Genomic DNA, 19,398 nt, shown 5'->3' on the forward strand with positions numbered 1-19,398 from the left:
TAATGTACAGGAATTTCAAATCAGATGATTGCAACACACTCCAAAAAAGTTGGGACAGTCAAGTCTTTAACACTGTGAAACATCAACATTTCTTCTAATAACACTTATTAAGCATTTAGGCTCTGCTGGCAGGTCTTCCCTGCCTTTCTGGAGCCCTTGGAGAGGGAAAGAGTGAGGTGGAGTGACAGAGAGAGAGAGGGGACAGAGAGAAAACTGGCTTGCCGGTCCCCAGACACGCCATCGCCTGGTCCTCACCGACTCCTCCGACCTCTGATGAACAACAGCTCGCTCCTCCCCTGGCGAACGGCAACTGGTCCTCCAACCCCTGTCAGACAGAACGCCTACGCCTCTTTCTCTTTGGATGACAGTGGTTCCTCCGACACTTGGCAGCCGCAGGGATCCATCCATCCCCAGGCAGACGACCGCGGCTGCTCCCCTGGTGGATGGAAGTGGCATGGACTCCACAACAGTTCATCCCTCCTCCTTCCTGGATTTTGGCACCAGTGTAACGGGGTTCATTTGTGGGGTAAAGCAGGAAACTGGAAGCATTACTTCAACTCAAAAAGTTCAGTCTTTAGTAACAAATTAAAAATAGCTTTCCAACATTTAATGCAAAGACAGTTTTGGGCAACTCTCTCTCCCAGTCTCTGCCTTGGTTAATCCTTATATCGCTCTCCCCACTGCTCACTGCAATCAGAAGCAGGTGTTAGACATATAGCGCTCTGGTGTGTGCACCCATACTGCATTCTCTCTCTCTGGACGAAGGCTTAACCACACCTCCACCTCCACAATCCATTATGCAGGTCTTCAGCTGCACAATTGTATGGGGTCTTCATTGCTGTGTTGTGTGCTTCATAATGCTCCACACATTCTCAATTGGAGATGGTCAGGCTGCAGGCAGGCCAATCTTGCACACACACTCTCTTATTCGGCCAGTATGAGGTTTGAAGTTGTCCTGATGAAAATGCTGGGATGTCCCTGGAAAAGACGGTGCTGGATGGCAGTATATACTGCTCCAAAATGTGTACATATCTGTCTGCATTAATGATGCCTTCACAGATATGCGAGTTACCCATGCCATGGGCACTGACCAAACAGACACTGGCTTTTGGACCTGATGCTGATAACAGCTGATAACAGCTTGGATGGTCCTTTTCCTCTTTGGACCAGAGAGCACAACGGCTGTGTTTTTCATAAACTATTTAAAATGTGGACTTGTTGGACCAAAAAAGGACACAGTTACACTGTTCTACTTTCCATCTAAGATGAGACCGAGCCCAGAGAAGTCGGCAGTGCTTCTAGACAGTGTTGATGTAGGGCTTCTGCTTATCTTGCATCTGAGGATGCAGTGGTGAGTGGAGTTGACTAACAAAGGTTTATTAAAGTTATCCCAAGCCCATGTTCATGATATCCATTACAGATGAATGATGTTTTTTAAGACAGTGACGTTTGAGGGATCAGAGATCACATGCATTCAGAAGTGGTTTTCATCTTGCCCTTTATGCACCGAGATTTGACAAGATTCCTTGAATCTTTTAACTATATTGTGTACTGTAGAGGGTGTAATGCCCAAAATACTTCCAATTTTACTTTGGGGAACATTGTTCTCAAAGTGCTGATTAATTTGCTGAAGCATCTGTTGGCAAATTGGCAAGTCTTGAATGATTCTTGCTCTTGAAGGACTAGGCTGTATTTGGAGGCTCCTTATATACTATGATAGGGTTGCCTCATCAGTTTAACAGCTCCAAGACTCACATTGTCTTGTTATTTCAACTCGTCAAATTGTTATTAGTTTTAAATTGCCCCTGTCCCTACTTTTTTGGAGTGTGTTGCAATCGTCATATTTGAAATTACTGTACATTAAAAAAAAAACAATGAAATTCAGTTGTAGTGCTTTCGATATAACAAAGGGTGAATCTAATTTACAAATCACTCCTTTTTGTTTTTATTAGCATTTTTCATACTGTCCCAACTTTTTCAGAATTGGGGTTGTAGTTGAACATGCTCTGCCTCCCAATTTCTATCATAAATAGTATTCAAAGCTAATTGGAGCATCCCAACTCAAAATAAATATGTTGAAAAATAGTATGCCAAAGGTGCCTTGATGTTTGTGACGGTTCATTCAACATTTTTAGTTAACAAAAAGTGGCAAAGAATGCAAATCCAACATTGCTACACCAATTTTTAAATGTATGAACCAAAAAGGGAAGTAGTAATGAATTTTATAGTAGGCCATTGATTTTAGCAAGATGCTAACTGTAAGTGACAAGGGGGTATTTAGTATATATCGGTACTTTCCCATCTGAAGTAAAGTACATACTTTAGTGCATAGAAAATGTATGCAAACTTAGATTTTTATGTTCACAATATCATCCTTGTGACACCCTTATGTCACAAACCAAGCGCACAGTTTTGAAGCAGGGCACAAGATGGCGGATATTTCATCCACTGCGTTCACTGATTTGATCAAAGGTTGTCGTATTGTAGCGACTCACATTATAGCTGTTTTTACAGGTCACAAATATGAAGTCTATTTAGATCTTGCTTTCATAAAGTTGTACAGTCCTGCCTCTTCATTTGCCAATATTTTAGCATTGTCTTGTGCTTTTCAGGGGTGTTTGTTCCCACCTGGGTTTTTTTTTTTTTTTTTTAGAGCCGTTGAGTTTGTGCTGGTCGGAAAAGGCCAGGTTCTTTCATTGATCCCGGTGTCCTGAAAATACTTGCTACCTATCAGGATGTGCTAACAATGCTATATTCGCATAGTTTTAGGGTTGGAATTAGGGTTTGAGGTAATGTTAGGGATTAGTGCAGCTTCACACCATATCACACTATCTGATAGTTATGCTGGTAGCACATCCTGATATCTGCCTGACAAGATGTGCTACCTAGGTTTTTAACACATTTCATGCTGTAGTACATACGACAGGTTCTCCTGTGCCTCCTGACATGTGCTACCCATGTTTTAACTTTACATATCACTGTTTTTACTGCTAGTAGCACATCCTGAGCAAGCAGCACAGATTTTCAGAACAGGTGTCACCGGCTCTCCCAGAGGGGCTGACAACATGGCACGTGGCTTCCATCTACAAATTACATCTTCTACAGTGTAATTAGATTACTGTACTAATAAGTAACTGCATTACTTATAACTAATTACTTTCTAAAACCCTTAACAAGGATAGACATGAAATTGTTCTTTTAATTCTTTCAAATAAATAATATAAAATCAAATAAATTATTCTTGAACTGGCCAAAGAATATAAGGGGGCTTCATTAAATAAAAAATGTAAGCAATTTTAAATTCACTATTGTTTTATATAGAATTGTTCTAGTCTATACAGTATTTAACACAATTATATCAGAAGTAACTATAATTAAATTACTGAACAAAATAAGAGTAATCCCTTACTTTACTTTTTCAATGAAAAAGTAATTTTATTACAGTAATTAACCATTATATGGGTATTACACCCATATCTTTGAATTTTGTAAGGGTATAGAGCAGAAGATATTGAATTTAAAGAATATTCTGGGTTCAATACCAGTTAGGCTCAATCGACAGAATGTGCAACACAATGTTGATTAACACAAAATTAATTAAGACCTATCCCTCCTTTTCTAAAAATAAATAAATAATTGTTTTGCAAATAAGATAAGCATAATGCACAACATGAGCAACACAGAGGAACTGATTCATTAACTCATACTGAGAGTGAATGAGGAAAATTTAGTTTTAATAAGTCATGTTTTATTTTTCTGTCTTCATTATTTATGCACATTCTCATTTGAAAGCATGTGCCTGTTGGACAGAAAAGACTAATACTGGTAATTCTTCCAGAATTCATTTTAACAGGGTCAATTAAAAAAATATGGGGGGTTTAAAGACATTAGAAATAATTTTTTTGATGTGCCATACAAAAAGAAATTGCAGTTAAATGCAGTGGCGGGCTGTGCATTTTAAGTCTAGGCCTTCGGTGTGATTCATGCCATTAAGAAAACACAGTTTCGCAATGAATAAGACACCCTATATCTTTGGACATCATACATTATGTCGCAGCTAACAAGTAATACCAATTGACATTTTAAAAACACGTCCACGCACAAAAGCCAGACCCAAAAGGTATTTGTTAAACAAGCTTTAATATTATGTAATGTGGAAATGAACTAATTTATTGATATTATTTAATAAAGTGAATGTTTATCACTTACTTTGTATATCTCCCTGAGTGTCGATATGTTTGTGTGACATCATGCCCCTGCATCTCGGCGAAATCAGAGTTGAGAATATCTGCACAAGCCTACAAATTGTAATTCTGACTTCAAGAAGCATTGGATTGCCACAACCACCATGAACAAATAAATCAATCTGATTGGCTGATGAATCAGACAGTCTGACTTTAGTTGTTCATTCACTTGCACTGTTGAGGGATACTGTAGAAAATCTGAAGGCTTGAGGGGGTGGAGCTCAAACTCACATGCTGCTTTGTGAAACAGTTGTCACACTTTGCTTTGTAAGCATCAAGGGATACATTCTGAAAGGATCAATTTAGTATTTTTCTCTATTTGTTTGTAGATTAATTAAGAGTGGAAAGCGATTAAAAATACATAGGCAAAAAAGTGATATTATTTATTTGGAAAATATTTATTTATTTGGCATGTAAGGCCAGCAGAGAAGGCTTTGCTGGCCCTGAGAGTTCACCACTGCTTAAATGCCATTTAAACGATTTAAACAAAATTAAAACACAAAGCAATATAATCATTATGAAACTATAAAAATGTGCATATGAAAACAAGAGCATATGTGTGTATAACATACCTAACATTTGTACCATATTTTTTAACATTCACATTTTGACGTTAAAATGTCTCTCCCTACATGTACAGTAACAGCTTGCAGAAACAGAACTGTTTGATTCAACAATTAAGTCTTTGTAGGTCGATTTATGTCCTTAGAAATTGTACATTTAATTCAAGTTAATTGGTACTGTCATAGGAAACAGTGTTGAGTGATGACATACTGGCATTAAGAGCTAGTTTGTACAAAATCAGCAAACAATGTAGTGGACACCGGGGCTAGTTGTCACACTTTCTACTCCAGAGAATATTTCTCAGGATAGGTTTATTTGAATGACATATGTATGCAATTCCCTGCGAAATCCATCCCGACAACTCTAAAATATAAATCATTATTATAAGTTTATTTATAGTGTATTTGGGTAAAGACATGGATTGCAAGATGGAATTTTGTTGCACTCTCTCATTAATAACATTCTGTTATTTTTTTTTACAAAACAAAAAAAATGTTACATAGAGTAGCTTTAACACACTTTGACCTTTTATGACAACATGCCTCACCATCATATAAGGCAAGTCATAATGGGATCCTGCCCTTAAATAGCCTATTATTGTTTTTTCAGCTAAATGCTTTTGTAATAGATCTTTGAAACCTACATACAAACCACTGCTAGAGTAAACAAACATTCATGTAATTTGCCTTTTGAAACAGATATATCCCTTGTGAAAACTTCCCACATGTGCCAATTAGCCCTGGTCTCTCCTACACTCAAAATACCAAATTATGCATTAAAATATCTACATATCCGTTCTTACAACTGTAATCCTAAGAGGTCTTTAAAAGTGGACATGGACGGATACAATGCAGAGAACTATGTACAATCACCCTGTGTTTGAATTTGTGTCTACAGTCATTGCTGAAAGGGATCGCTGACCCCCTGCTTTCACCCTCACTTCCTCCAGGGCCTCATGAATCACTACAGTAATCTCAGACAACTCACACCAGACCAACAGCTGATGGGCAGAAACAAGGGCAGCTGACGGGTGGGTCAGTATCCCGCTGACCTTCCATTCTTCCGGGCGTCAGATATGGCACTGAGGCAGTGTCCTTCTTTCGAGACGGCGTTGACCACATTAAAAAAGAAAGGATAGTCCTTCACATTATGTCCTAACACCTTTATTGCCTCTATAGCAGTCTGAGGAGTAAAAAAGAAAAACAATTTACCACTTAAAACCCGCTCTTGATTACCTGTTACAAAATTATAATTATAATCATTGACCGGGGGCATTTCAAAAGGAGATTAGAGGTAGGAATAAGCAATTATAATCAGTACAGCCACAATAAAAATATGGAATTATTGGACTGCCATTAATGGTGACCTCATATTGTTAGCAGCAATCGTTTCTTAACTATTCTTCTACTTTACCAACGTTTGTACTACACAAAACAATACGTTTTGTTCTTATTAAAGGGTTAGTTCACCCAAAAATGTAAATGGTCTCATCATTAATCTCCCTCATGCCATCCCATATTTGTAAGAGTTTCTTTCTTCTGCAGAACACAAATGAAGAATTTAGAAGGATATTTCAGCTATGTCTGTCCATTCAATGCAAGTCAATGGTGGTCAGAACTTTGAAGCTCGAAAAAGCACAAAAGGGAGCATAAAAGTAATCCATAATACTCCAGTAGTTTAATCCATGCCTTCTGAAGAGATATGATAGGTGTGGGCGAGAAACAGATCAACATTTTAGTCTTTTTTTTTACTGTTTTTAGCCCACATCTATCCCATCACTTCAGAAGACATGGATTAAACCACTGGAGTCATATTCTATGCTTTTTGGAGCTTCAAACTTCTGGCCAACAACCACTTGCATTGAATGGACAGACATAGCTGAGATATTCATCTAAAAATCTTTGTTTTTGTTCATCAGAGGAAAGAAAGTAAACAATGAGAGAATTTTAATTTTTCATTAGAGTCATTCGAATTTGAATCAGACTTCACTTGTTGTGCTTCCTTCATAAAAAACAAAACAAAAAAAAAGCTAAAAAAAACTGTTTGTTCCAAAGATTCCAAAAATGTTACCTTGTCATATCCTTGCTCAAAGTGGACAATATTCTCGGAATCCACAAATACTATTTTAGCAGAGATAGATTTGTTAAGACTCATTCCAAACCACAGGTGGTTCATAATGGACTGAATGAAGAAGATAAAGAGAGAGAGATAGAGTTAATATATTTTGTTTATGAGAGTTTTTAAGAAATAATCAATTTTATTTTCAATTTAATGTCTACTGCATCTGTGGCCATAGACAATAATTTTTATACGCCCCTCAGTGCATATGAATGGAATCACATTTACAGTCCTCAAAAGGACGATTGAGGCAACTTTACAATTTAAGTAACAAACATTTTTGCACTGAACAATTCATATAAGTGCTTTAACAAAAAATACAAGCTTCATATTTCTGCATGCAAAGTCCAGCTCACCAGGGCCATGGCTGTGGTGATCATACTTCCTCCAGATCCACCAATCACCAGTGTCTTCTGTTGCGAGAAAGACTGCAGGATGACAGGAGCCATGGACGAAGGAGGCTGCTCACCTGAAAAAAAAATAGCAGATGAAAAGCTGACAAGAAAGTTCAACACATGTGAAAAGTAAGAGGATATATTAAGTAACGGATCTTCACCTGGTGTGACAGTATCTGCTCGGCCACAGAAGTCAGCTAACTCGTTGTTGAGGATGATACCCGTCTTAGGAGAGTAAATAGATGACCCAAACCTGAAGACAGACAATGATTAAACATATCAAAAACTTCAAATGTAAAACTGCCAATAACACAAATGAAAATAATTTAATAATAAGCTCAAACAATGAAATATCATACAATTTTGCAGCACAACAAGCCACCCTGGTGGGTGCTTTAAAATGGTCAAACATTGTCAAACTGCCTAAAGTTCTGCTGTTACTGACCAAATCTATTATTTTCATATTAATATTTAGTTTATTGAGCCGAAATCCTCAGTAAATATAGAAGCAAGATGTTCTGTACTTTTCCCTTTGGGAAGAAGAGATGACCACTCTAGGATTTCGAGTGGATGTGCGAGTTAAATTATGTTGATTGGTATCGCTAGCTAGCGATTGGCATGGTTCTTTTGCAGAATCGTTTCTATAAAAAAAAAAAATTATAATAGCAGAACCAAATGACTTTCATGACATTCGATATGGTTAATGGTTCTCAAACGTGCATTCTTGCAGCTATGCAGACTGAAAATGACACAGCGTGAAATATAAAGTGTGACCAATGTAGTCTGATTTCTATACAAATGACTCTTTTAAACCGGTTTAGTGAATCAAAAACATACAGTGAAACCAGTGTTGTCCGTTTCCCAAACAAATTACTCTTATGAGCTGGTGAATCGAAAACATACAGCGTGACCAAAGATGTCAGAATACCGAATGAGTGACTCTTATAAGTCATCTCTTTTTAGTGAATCAACAACATGCAATGCGACTAGTGTGGACCGATTCCCAAACAAATGAACCTTTTAAACCGGTTAAGTGAATCAACAACATACAGCACAACCAGTGTTGTCCAATTCCCAAACAAATGACTATAGAGCCGGTCCTTTTAAGATTAAAATATACAGCGTGAACAGTGTTGTCAGAATACCGAAACAAATGACTCAAATGAGCCAGCCCTTTTTAGTGAATCAACAGCTTACAACATGACCAGTGTCAGATTCCTGAACCAATTACACTTTTGAGCCAGTTCTTTTTAGTGAATAAACAACTAGAATTTTCTGGTTCCCAAAATAAATTACTCTTTTGAGCCGGTTCTTTTTAGAGAATCGACAACTTACAGCGCGACCAGTGCAGTCCGATTCCCAAACAAATAACACTTTTAAACCGTTTTAGTGAATCAACAACATACAGCACAATCAGAATTGTCCGATTTCCAAAACAAATGACTCTACTGAGCCAGTTCTTTTTAGTGAATCAACAACACACATTGCGACCAGTGTAGTCCGATTCCCAACAAATGACTCTTTTAAGCCTGTTTAGTGAATCAACAAGATACAACGCAACCAGTGTTATCCGATTTCCAATCAAATGACTCTATTGAGCCGGTTCTTTTTAGTGAATCAACAACATACAGCGTGACCAGTGTAGTCCGATTTCCAACAAATGACTCTATTGAGCCGGTTCTTTTTAGTGAATCAACAACAAATATGCGACCAGTGTAGTCCGATTCCCAAACAAATTACTCTTTTAAACCAATGTGATGATGTGGCCGTGGCCGAGTGATGTCTGTGGAGAGCGAGGCCTGGAGAGGTAGAACGGTAAGGATTGAAACCTGTGGGAAATTATCTCTAACAGCTGTTCTATGTTGCAGTGAGAGCTGGAGAGGGATAAAAAGGGTATCTAGACCACCGGAGGAGAGAGAGAGGGATTCACGAAGCCGGTTTAGTGAATCAACAACATACATCATGACTAAACCAAGAACTCGGTGCTATATGTTCTTAAGACGTGTGAGTCTTAAAACAATTTCTGACTGTTTTTTTTTTCATATGACAAAATGTAGTTCAAGACACCTTTTAAGTTTATACTTTGTAAACAAAAGATGCTTAGAAAAATACAATTTAAAATGTTTCAAGTAGACTTGAAAAGAGAGAAAAGTAGAAGTAGCTTCTTCAAAACAGGAACTCTGCTGAGCAAATGCTGTAAATGATTCTCACATGTGATTGATGGTGCTGGTTACTGACACAGCAGTGCCATCTGCTGCCATCACTGAAACATGTGTGGTGCCAAAGTGGTCAGTGGATGGGGTGATGTTGTAGTAAGATGCGTCACGAGTGAAGCCATCACTGATCAGAGCCCTGATACGATCTATGAACTTCTCGTCTTTTATGTATGTCATCTGTGTTTACAGGACACATAGGGAAACAAATATTTCAGTCTGATGTCAAAATCTTTTGGCTTTCTTTTCTATTGCCAGATGTGTAATTTATTTATTTTATTGCTAAATCAAATTAAACCTGTTTTTGCAATTGCTTTCAATCATGCATTGTTTACCAATTGATCTAATTTCTAACATTAATTGCATTAGTCTGGCCATGAGAAATAACAACATCTGGCCCTTCACTGTATTTACTCAACCCTTCATTGAAACCCAGTTTAATTATGCGTACTAAAGTAAAAATTAGCAAACATGACAGATACAAGTAGAGGGAACATGATGTTGTGTAATGTTTAAAAATGATGGAAAGAAAGATAAAAGTGATATGTGATTTTTGTAATAATAGAAAGCTTGACTCATAGACAACAGCACCACAGTATAGCAAGTAATGCTGCAGGTGCATTACATCTCTGGAGTTGAAGCTGGGGTCTCTGAGGTTGCGCTTTTGTCCGTTTGCAAACTTTGCTGCCTCTAGGTATCGATGCAAAGTCACAGTTTTCTGGTCTCCTTGGATTGAGGCTGGAGAGAGCCTGAACCCTACAGAAAACAAATGGATTCTAAATATTTATAGATAACAGCTGTTTCAGTAGTCTGTGATCCGCAAAGAAGGCAAGGGCCGAGTTGGGAATGGCATACTAATATTAATACTCTTTCTATTTCTACCATAGACATATATGTAGCATGGGTAGTGTGCCATTCCCAGCTCAGCCAAGGTCAATTTTGCGGTTTTCTTGTCTACTCAAGCAGACCTACCTTGCATTAGTTGGAGGATAAAGTTGAGTATTGCTCCCCCTGCTGGTGGAGGAGGAAAGTGCATCTTGTATTCCCCCAGTTGGACTGACCATGCATCACTGACTCTGACCTGGAACGCTTTCAGATCTTCTAATGATAACACTCCACCTTGGAAACAAACTAAACTGTTTAAACACAAACAACTGGCAAAGAACAGTGGAATCGGAAGGACTAAATCTATTTTAATTACAGCCACTTTTGCAGTTTGTATACAAACATTAAACACCTGCAGATTGTACATCCTGTATCAAGTTCTTGGCGATTTTTCCAGTGTAGAAGGCTTCGGCTCCATCTTTGGCAATAATTTCCATAGTTTCAGCAAGCTTAGGGAACTTCAGGACATCCCCGGGGCCAAAAATTGTCTTGTTATTGTGGCAGAACAATTCACTAGTAAACATGTACAAAAGAAATTAGCTTCTATTTTTTTGTTATCTTTCCTTTTACTGTAATGCAAATATATATATATATTCTTTTTTTTTTATTATTATTTCATGTCCAGGACATGTTTTTATAATAAACAGAAAAAGAATGACAGTATACTCGAATGACATGCGAATTAATGACTCTGCAACAGACACCAAAAAAGTTAAACATGGATTACAATGAAAGCTTCTGTTTATTCATGAAGGAGAATAAGTATGTTTTCAATAGTAGAGCTATCATATTTCCTGCACTTTGCCTAAGGCTAAATCATAACCTACTTCTTTGCTGTTAATCAAGTCTAGGAAAGCTCCACAAGATTCATCTTACTTGTGCCTTTAAATAAACTATTACATTGAGATGTCAATCATAACAAGCATGATAGTATGTTTATGTTTGTTTGAAGAAGGTATAGTACCAGAGTGGAGAGTTTTGTATCAGCATTTTAATAATATCATTCTGCAGGAATCGGCTGAGGTACACTGGCATGGGGAATCCCTCTCGTGCCAGCTTAATGGTGGGCTCAAAAAGGTGGGCCCAGGGCAGTTTTCCATACAACTGGTGAGCATGTTCATATCCCCGGAGTTCTCCTGGTACACCAATCCATTGACTTCCTGTGAGACAAACAGAGATTGTTTCATTTCCAAAACATGACATTTCTGTCATCATTTTCTCACCCTTGTGTTATTCCAAAACTATGTTAGGGAGTGAGAACCTTAGTCAACATTCACTTTATGGGCTTTATTTATCGAAACGCTCAAAGCACAGCGCTACACGCACAGACCGTGCACTACTTATCCAGTTTTCATGAGAGTGCTAATTCTAAGTGCAATTTTCATGTCAGTGGGCATGGGCAAGATTTTTTGCACTATCTGTAGGTGTATGCGTGAAAACTGTGGGTTTATTGTGTGGTAATAAAGTGGAACAAATTGCTAATTTTCAGAGACGTTTCAATACAATGTCTGTTTTCAGCGCAAAGTCTAAAGTCAGTTCTTGCATTTGCAGTTTGGAGATTCCACCAGCAGATGGTAATAAAGTTATATTCCAAACTCTGAAAATATAGTGGAATATCAATTTTTGTCCATGACTATCACTGTCATAGGCGTTTTTTGAAACAAAAATGTATGATATTTGTGTTAAACTATCTATAGATCATTATTTATTTTTCAATTATTATTATTATGTTCAAATTTACAATTGTACTTATGATCTAATTTGCATTGGTATTTTTCCACCTGTTGTCGAAGAGTGAATTTTAATTCAACGTAAAAGGGGCCAGTGGAAGAAGTTGGACAGAGTACAATGTTTGGGTTTGGTAGGATTTTTATGACCACTTCGTTATTTTGAACATGTTTTCGTTTTATTTGAAGTGTAATTTGAATAAATTATTTTGTAACAGTATAAGTATGGGCAAGGTGGAGGTGGAGGTGGGAACTGGCTGAACAGCCAACGTAAAGTTTAATAAGACACTCAACACAAAACAAACATGAACATAACGACACATATGCAACGTGGCCGCGTGTGTCTCTCTCGAATTGTCACCTCCGGCTCCCCTTTATATCTCTCTCCCACTGATCAGATGTTTCAGCACCGGCCCGGCCTGGCCACGCCCTCCTTTGTGTTTCAATAAATGTATTTAATTTTTCAAAATCAAAATTGACCGGCCAGACCTCCGTTCTGATACATCACTGTTAATACTAGCCGTTTGTGTGTCAGTAGATAAAAATCATATAATACTTATATTCTCCTTAATTTAATGAAGCCTTCATCCACATCCTGAACCGCATTTTCCATGCAAATAAAAAATTCAACAAGGATGCAGTAAATGCAAAAAAATTATATTAGTCTATATTTCTATTCTTCTAATTCACGGCTTACAGTCCATTTACACTACACAATTCTTAAGAAGGTGCTGTCTTTGTTTACATCTCTGGTGCTTCCAGGGAATATTTCATGGGATTCAGATGCTGCAATAACCAGAGAAGAACGTCTGAATTTAATTTCACTTGACCCAGCTCGTTAGCGACTTGTGCATGCGATTTCACCAAACCCATTTGTGCTTAGACTTAGCGTATGCTAGCATGAAAATACCAAAACTTCATGGCCATGCCCATTGACGTTGTGCTTATGATTTATGGCATAGTGCTGTGCTTAAACGCTAGCACTCTTAAAATAGGGCCCTGTATCTTTTTGTCCATTCAATGAAAGTGAATGGTGACTGAGGCTGAACATTCTGTCTAACAGTTCCTATTGTGTTCCAAAGAAGAATAAAGGTCTTATGAGTCAGGAACAACAAATGATGACAGAATTTTCATGTTTGTGTAAGTAAACTCTTTAAGTATAATACTGGTCCAAAATAGAAGAAAAACAAAAGTAGAAAGCCAAATCAGATTATTCTAGATTTAAAAACATCTGTTTGCTTCCAGTGGACATTATTGCTTTAGAAAGAACAACACAGTGGAGTTTTACCTCTTTACCCCTTTCTGATGCCTTTGGGAAAGAAACTAATCTCTTCATTTCATGTAGAGTATTGGGAAATATTTTAGGGGAATCATTTTTTTCTTTGTACGGAAAACGAGAATCATAATTAGAGTTCCAATTATATACAGGTGCATTCAAGAATGAAAAGTGTGCAAACTTTTACCTAACTACACAATGAGGTACACAGCAATTATGTCTACCTATTGAGTTAATATGTTTGGCTATCGTCATTATAAACTGCAGTCCGTTTAACATCTAAGCTGACCCAGGAAGTACACTCATGTATATGAAACATACATAACAAGTCCATCATATTTCATAATTTACCCTTTAGAGAGAATTTCAGTCATGTACAATATCCCATTGTACATTTTATATTCTCAAACCGCTCTAATGCAATTCCATGGAAGGTGCATATTTTTTTAATTTTCTAAAGTTGACACCACAATGATTCTGTGTTATGGGGAGTTGCAAGGCCATTGCTAGGGTGCTCTGGGTGGTTGCTAGGTGGTTGCATACTGGCCCAACATGAAACATCTCTTTGATATTCTGATCTAAACAGAAGGATGCTTTTCACATATTCCAGATGGCAGAGCTTTACCTGTTGTGAGTGTCAGAGTCTTTGGACAGTCATTCAGCAAATCCGCTCTGACACCTTTTGGGACCGTCTCTCTTGAGCTGATTATTTTCACTTTGCCTTCAAAAGACAGAGGACTCATTTACTGGGGCATAATGAAGCTTAAATTGATGGGTTTTTGTAGATATTTGACTAACAAAAATAAAACAGTTGTATTGCTCTTTATCTAACTTAATTATGTTATGTCTTTCTCTGTGTTTCACTGAAGGGCATTCATTAGAAATTATAACTGAGCATGTCAGACTAGCTTTTCATGAAACATCCAGAGAAACTCAACCATTCAGATAACTGGATTAAAGCTGATAGAATTAGTCATGAATCATCCATCCATCCATCCATCCATCGTCAACCGCTTATCCTGTGTACAGGGTCGCGGGGGGCTGGAGCCTATCCCAGCTAACGTTGGGCGAAAGGCGGGGGACACCCTGGACAGGTCGCCAGTCCATCACAGGGGTCATGAATCATAGACAAAATAAATAAAACAAATTTCATATATTTTTTTGTTCCTATAATGTAGCTGGAATAGATGTCTTTCTGCCATCAGGGCCAAAAGAAACATGATTTAAAACAGTCCCAAAGTTAATAAACATTTTTATAGAAATTTCACAATACAGTATTTTAAAGCAGTTTTGCAAAGAATTCCCATTGAGCAATCTAAAAGTAACAATGGTGAGGAAAAAGATGTTTAGTTAGGAAACCTTGAGAGGAAACAAGATAAGACTTTTCTACTTATATACTGTATACACTTAACTAGCTTACAGATTAACTTTCAGGTCAACTTTATAAAAATTGTCTTCTAGTTTATAACACCTTTTTAAAATACTTTCTCATATCCTGGCTTAATATTCTGAGAGTTATTTTCAGGTTAACTTCCCAAAAATTGCAAACACTGTGGTGCTATCAAAACATTGCTCTGATTGTTTGAGCATTCCAACCAGCCCCGCCTAGCAATAATGGCTGAACCAATGGTGTGAGTTTGGGGTGGTACTATCTTTTATAATAGATGGGGGAAATGTAAAAAAAAACATGTTCATTATTTTTGCAATTCCATTTGTTGCCACTAGTTGAAGATATTACACACTTCACCTTTAATATGACAAACTTTTTAACTAAGCTGTCTTCCTAATTAAAAATATTGACGTGATTACTAGATAGCTCTAGTTGGTTTTGAAGCCTTTATTGAAATGGTTAAACCACATACCTTCTTTGTCCATAATGGTAAATATGGCCCCCCCACCCAGACCCATGCTCTGTGGATTGACCAGTCCGGTGCAGAGCAGAGCTGCGATGGCCCCATCCACTGCTGAGCCCCCCTGACGCAGCATGTCTCTGTGAACACAAAACATGTCTTAGATTTATAGTAAAAAAAAGGATTGAAATATTGATCTGTTTCTCAACCAAAGTGATTGCATCGCTACAGAAGACATGTATTAAACCACTGGAGTATGAATTACTTTTATGCTGCCTTTATCTGATTTTGTGAGCTTTAAAGTTCTGGTCACCATTCACTTGCATTGAAAGGAACTAAAGAGCTGATATTTTCTTCTAAAAATATGTTTTGTGTTCAGCAGAGAAAGAAAGTCATACACTTCTGGGATGGCATAAGGGTGAGTAAATGATAAGAGAGTTTTAATTTTTCAGTGAACAATTCCTTTAAAATGATCTCTGCATTTAAAAGATTACTCCACATATATCCTTAAAAACATGCTTGGAGGTTTGTGACACACAACAAGTTTTCTTCCTGCTGATAAATCACTTTTTGTTTATGTGTTTGTGTTAGGATCTGAGGAGCAGTGATGCTCAAGAGTTCAGAGAACCTTAAAGGGATAGTTGACCAAAAAATTCATCCATCTTACAGCATAACTCGAGATGTTATCAAGACACACACCGAAATCAACTCTCGACATACAAAACGCAACAATTAATACTGTTACGTAAAAAAGTAAAAGCTGAACATTAAAATACAAGTAAATTGTACAATGTCAAAGTAAACCAGTAAATAGTAAAAAATCGAAGAAATCTCTTCATGCTGTGGTGCATGCTGAGAAAATACCTATAGAGAAGATAGTATGTAATTTGACAGCTATATGCTGCTAAATTACAGTTGTATACTATAGCAGTAAAAACAGTATCTAGCTGTTAATTTTACAGTAACATGCTGGCAACCCTAGGAGAAAAACCTCAGTGTGCTTTTTTGGAAAACTAACTCATATCCCAATTCTGTAAAAATTAATGTTTAGCTTACTTTTGAAAAAATGCTGGCAAAATTCCCTGTATAAAATTACATAAATTACCAAATGAATAAATTAAATTAAATGAATTACAAATTAAAAAATGTATTATCAAACGAAAAAATATATATACATTTTTAGACCTATATATGCCTTAATTAATTAAGAATATTCTAGTAAAAATATATTATTAAATATATTAATAAATATTCTTAACACAAACTTAAATTAGCTTTACCCTGTTCTGTAGACAAAAAAAGTCGGCTGAATGGCATGTTCTAGACTTTTTTTGAGACTAGATAAAACTTTTAGTCCAATGCTGTTTACTTTCAGAAAACTAGATTTTGAACATTTTAAATATAAACCTCTTTACCTCAGATCTCATTTGCTGAGCTTCTTCATAAAATGTCAATTGCATTATGATGCTAAAATAAATTTTAGATGACAATCAAGTTCAGTTGGTCATTAAATGTTGCTGGACAAATATGCGGGACATAATACAGTTGTGATGGCGATGCTTTAGCTTAGATGATTGTTCAAAATAGGTATGTATTATATGTAAACTGATATTACAGCGCATACATTTTGCTTTAATAGCTGTGCACATAGCATATACACATCGATGGATGGTCCTTAAGACTGAAAGTTACCCCACTACTTGGTGCATGTTGCCAGCTTGAACAGGGCCATGATGATTCACTTTCAGGTAGGAACCGATGGTAACCTGCTATAGGCATGACATCAGGAACAATATTACAGTCCTACCAGAAGGGCAACTTTTCCCTTTTGATTGCAATTCCTCGTCTTCTGATTGCATTTATTTGTGAAATTAAAATGACAGTAGCTGGATAATTTCAATGATTGTCTCAATACTCTCTCCAAACTTCGGAGGAAATCTTGCGATAAACCAAAATTATGCAACAAAGTGTTTTTTTAGGCATGACGTCATCACTCACCATTTTTATCAATAAAAGGTCATTTGAATGGAAACAGGCAGAAGACGGTAAATTTTGCTAAATTTGTTTTATGCATTTTCAATTTGTCGGTAACAAAATAACACGAAAAGTGGATGGAAACTAGACTTGGTGCCTTCTGTAACAGCACATAATCATGCTAGGCACAAAAACAACTTTTCAGTGTTACGATGCATGCAGGCAAGAAACAACCCCTATTAGATACTGATGTGCTAGACTTGAGCGACTGCGGGTAATGGTTTCAATAGAGTGCATTCCTTCTTTGAAATTCAGAGAGGCCTGTTGTTTTTCCTAATTGAACGTGGGAGTTTGAGTTCCAAATGTAACATGCCATTAGTTCAGAGGTGGACAAATGCCTTCTGTTTTTAGGATATGCCTAACTAACTCCTTTCTATATCCTCTTTACAGTGGGATAAAATATTACTCTATATTAAAGTAATGTTATTTGAAATGCAGTAATTAACATCTTCACATAACAGAACAAGGAAACAGTCTGTGAGTTTGGCACAAAATGCAGGAAATCTGGAAGTATGGACAAGATGCACAAAATGTGCCAATCTAAGAGCATGTTTTCAGTGTGGGACATTCTGGAGCTGGTTTATCCTGTTTTGATTGTCATTGACTTGTCATTTAAGATTGGCACTTTGCAAGGCTTGGCAGATGGCAAAGCTCTGGTTGTGGTTATTTTGTTCTTAACACCACTAAACGACTCGGCCAGTGTATATTATCATCACTAGGAGAATTTTTGTAGTTGCGAAAGTTTGTTCAAGACAAAACAAAACAATTTCTACTTCCTCGTTGAATGCAAAGAAATCACATGTACAAGTATGTATAAGCGTGACCAGGGCTAGTTGCCAAACATTTTTTACCACAGCAAATATTTCTCAGGGTAGGTTTACTTAAAACTCAATATCTCAATTAAAACAAGACCAGGAGATAAATATACATTCATTTGACATGCATAGACATTTTGTGACAACATGCACCCTGCTATATGGGGGTAAGATGTCACAATCGAAACCTACCATTAAATTACGTTATATAGGATTTTCAGCTTAATTTGTGTCAACCTGACATTAATAGTACTAAAAAAACACCTTGTCCGAGAACACAATTCCACTTCTCAGTTGAAAGCTATATATACCTTAATGTATGCCATAGTGGTTTTACTGCATTCACTGGTCTGCTATTGACTTAACTAAACTCTTAATATTCTAACTTGGCAATAACTGACTAAATGTAATTGTATCTATGTGCATGGCTGCATAACTTTCACACACAGGACTTGGGCAAGGCAGCTCTGCTATCTAATCTCTTAAACTGATTATCTGTCTACATTATATTTCATTGTTGCTCATTGTTTGAAATACATGTAGCATTCTTTCTTTTTGAAACACACTTAATCAAAACATAGCTATGCAGTAACCTACATTTCTATATAGTCTATTTATATACCAAGATAAAAATGACATTTCTACTATATATTGATCTTTAGGCTCCTTGAACTTCATTGAAATTAATCTTTTCAAATATGCTTTAAAAGAATATAAGCAATAACCTACATATCTGAAACTTTCAGATCATGATTTATATAACCCATACGTCTTACCTGCCAATGTCGGAGCACATCTCCGAGTCTGCAGAAACCGCAGCTTGCGAGAACTCGCATCTGTTTTTGTTGGCAAAAAAGATGCATAGGCAAATAATAGCAACAGAGAACACTAAAGCAAGTATGCACAGGCAGCAGCGTCTCGACTGAGATTTGGCCATGCTTAAAGCAGCGCGCGTGCAGCAGGTAGAATGAAGCGCACGCGCTCGTCAGTGACTTTGAATGGGGGGGGCGGAGAGGAGTCTCGCAGAGTGAAAGTATTTCACGATACCTTTTAAAACAGGAATGAGGAGATTGTAGAGGTGATTGCAAATACCTACACTTATTATGCGACTTGCTCTAACTGTAGGCCCTATAGAGAAAAGGTGAGAAAATCATGGTTACATTGAAAGCAATTCACACACACAAAACAACGACTTTTACGATTGCGATTTTTACAACGGGGGTGAAGGCAACAAAAAATATTTAAAAATTCACACAAATAGTTATATATTTAAAAAG

At 37.0% G+C, this 19,398-nt stretch overlaps 1 protein-coding gene across 2 annotated transcripts; it reads right to left on the minus strand.

The window, feature by feature from the left end:
* Positions 1-4,635: 4,635 nt before the first annotated feature.
* LOC127636813 (glutathione hydrolase 5 proenzyme-like) lies at positions 4,636-19,071 on the minus strand. Of its 2 annotated transcripts, XM_052117562.1 has the most exons (12): positions 18,898-19,071; positions 15,285-15,412; positions 14,048-14,143; positions 11,384-11,579; positions 10,772-10,932; positions 10,507-10,653; positions 10,160-10,290; positions 9,533-9,714; positions 7,483-7,574; positions 7,283-7,395; positions 6,879-6,989; positions 4,636-5,990 (listed from the first exon to the last, which is right to left on the minus strand). In XM_052117562.1, the coding sequence occupies exons 1-12, from the start codon at positions 19,056-19,058 to the stop codon at positions 5,844-5,846; spliced, it is 1,665 nt and encodes a 554-aa protein (XP_051973522.1). In that variant the 5' UTR covers positions 19,059-19,071; the 3' UTR covers positions 4,636-5,843. The 2 variants fall into 2 exon arrangements, with proteins under 2 accessions (XP_051973522.1, XP_051973521.1); XM_052117561.1 differs by having other exon boundaries at positions 7,283-7,574.
* Between the last annotated feature and the right edge of the window lie 327 nt (positions 19,072-19,398).

Source organism: Xyrauchen texanus, chromosome 44 (assembly GCF_025860055.1).
Source record: "Xyrauchen texanus isolate HMW12.3.18 chromosome 44, RBS_HiC_50CHRs, whole genome shotgun sequence".
Taxonomy (NCBI): Eukaryota; Metazoa; Chordata; class Actinopteri; order Cypriniformes; family Catostomidae; genus Xyrauchen; species Xyrauchen texanus.

What these genes read in the sequence shown, in the direction of transcription:
- LOC127636813 (XM_052117561.1), bottom strand. Translation starts at nt 19,058, where the DNA reads ATGGCCAAATCTCAGTCGAGACGCTGCTGCCTGTGCATACTTGCTTTA. An exon ending in ATGTGCTCCGACATTGGCAG is followed by an intron (nt 15,413 to 18,897) that starts GTAAGACGTATG and finishes TTGTGTTCACAG; the next exon opens with AGACATGCTGCGTCAGGGGG. An exon ending in TTGAGCAAGGATATGACAAG is followed by an intron (nt 5,991 to 6,878) that starts GTAACATTTTTG and finishes TTTACTCCTCAG; the next exon opens with ACTGCTATAGAGGCAATAAA.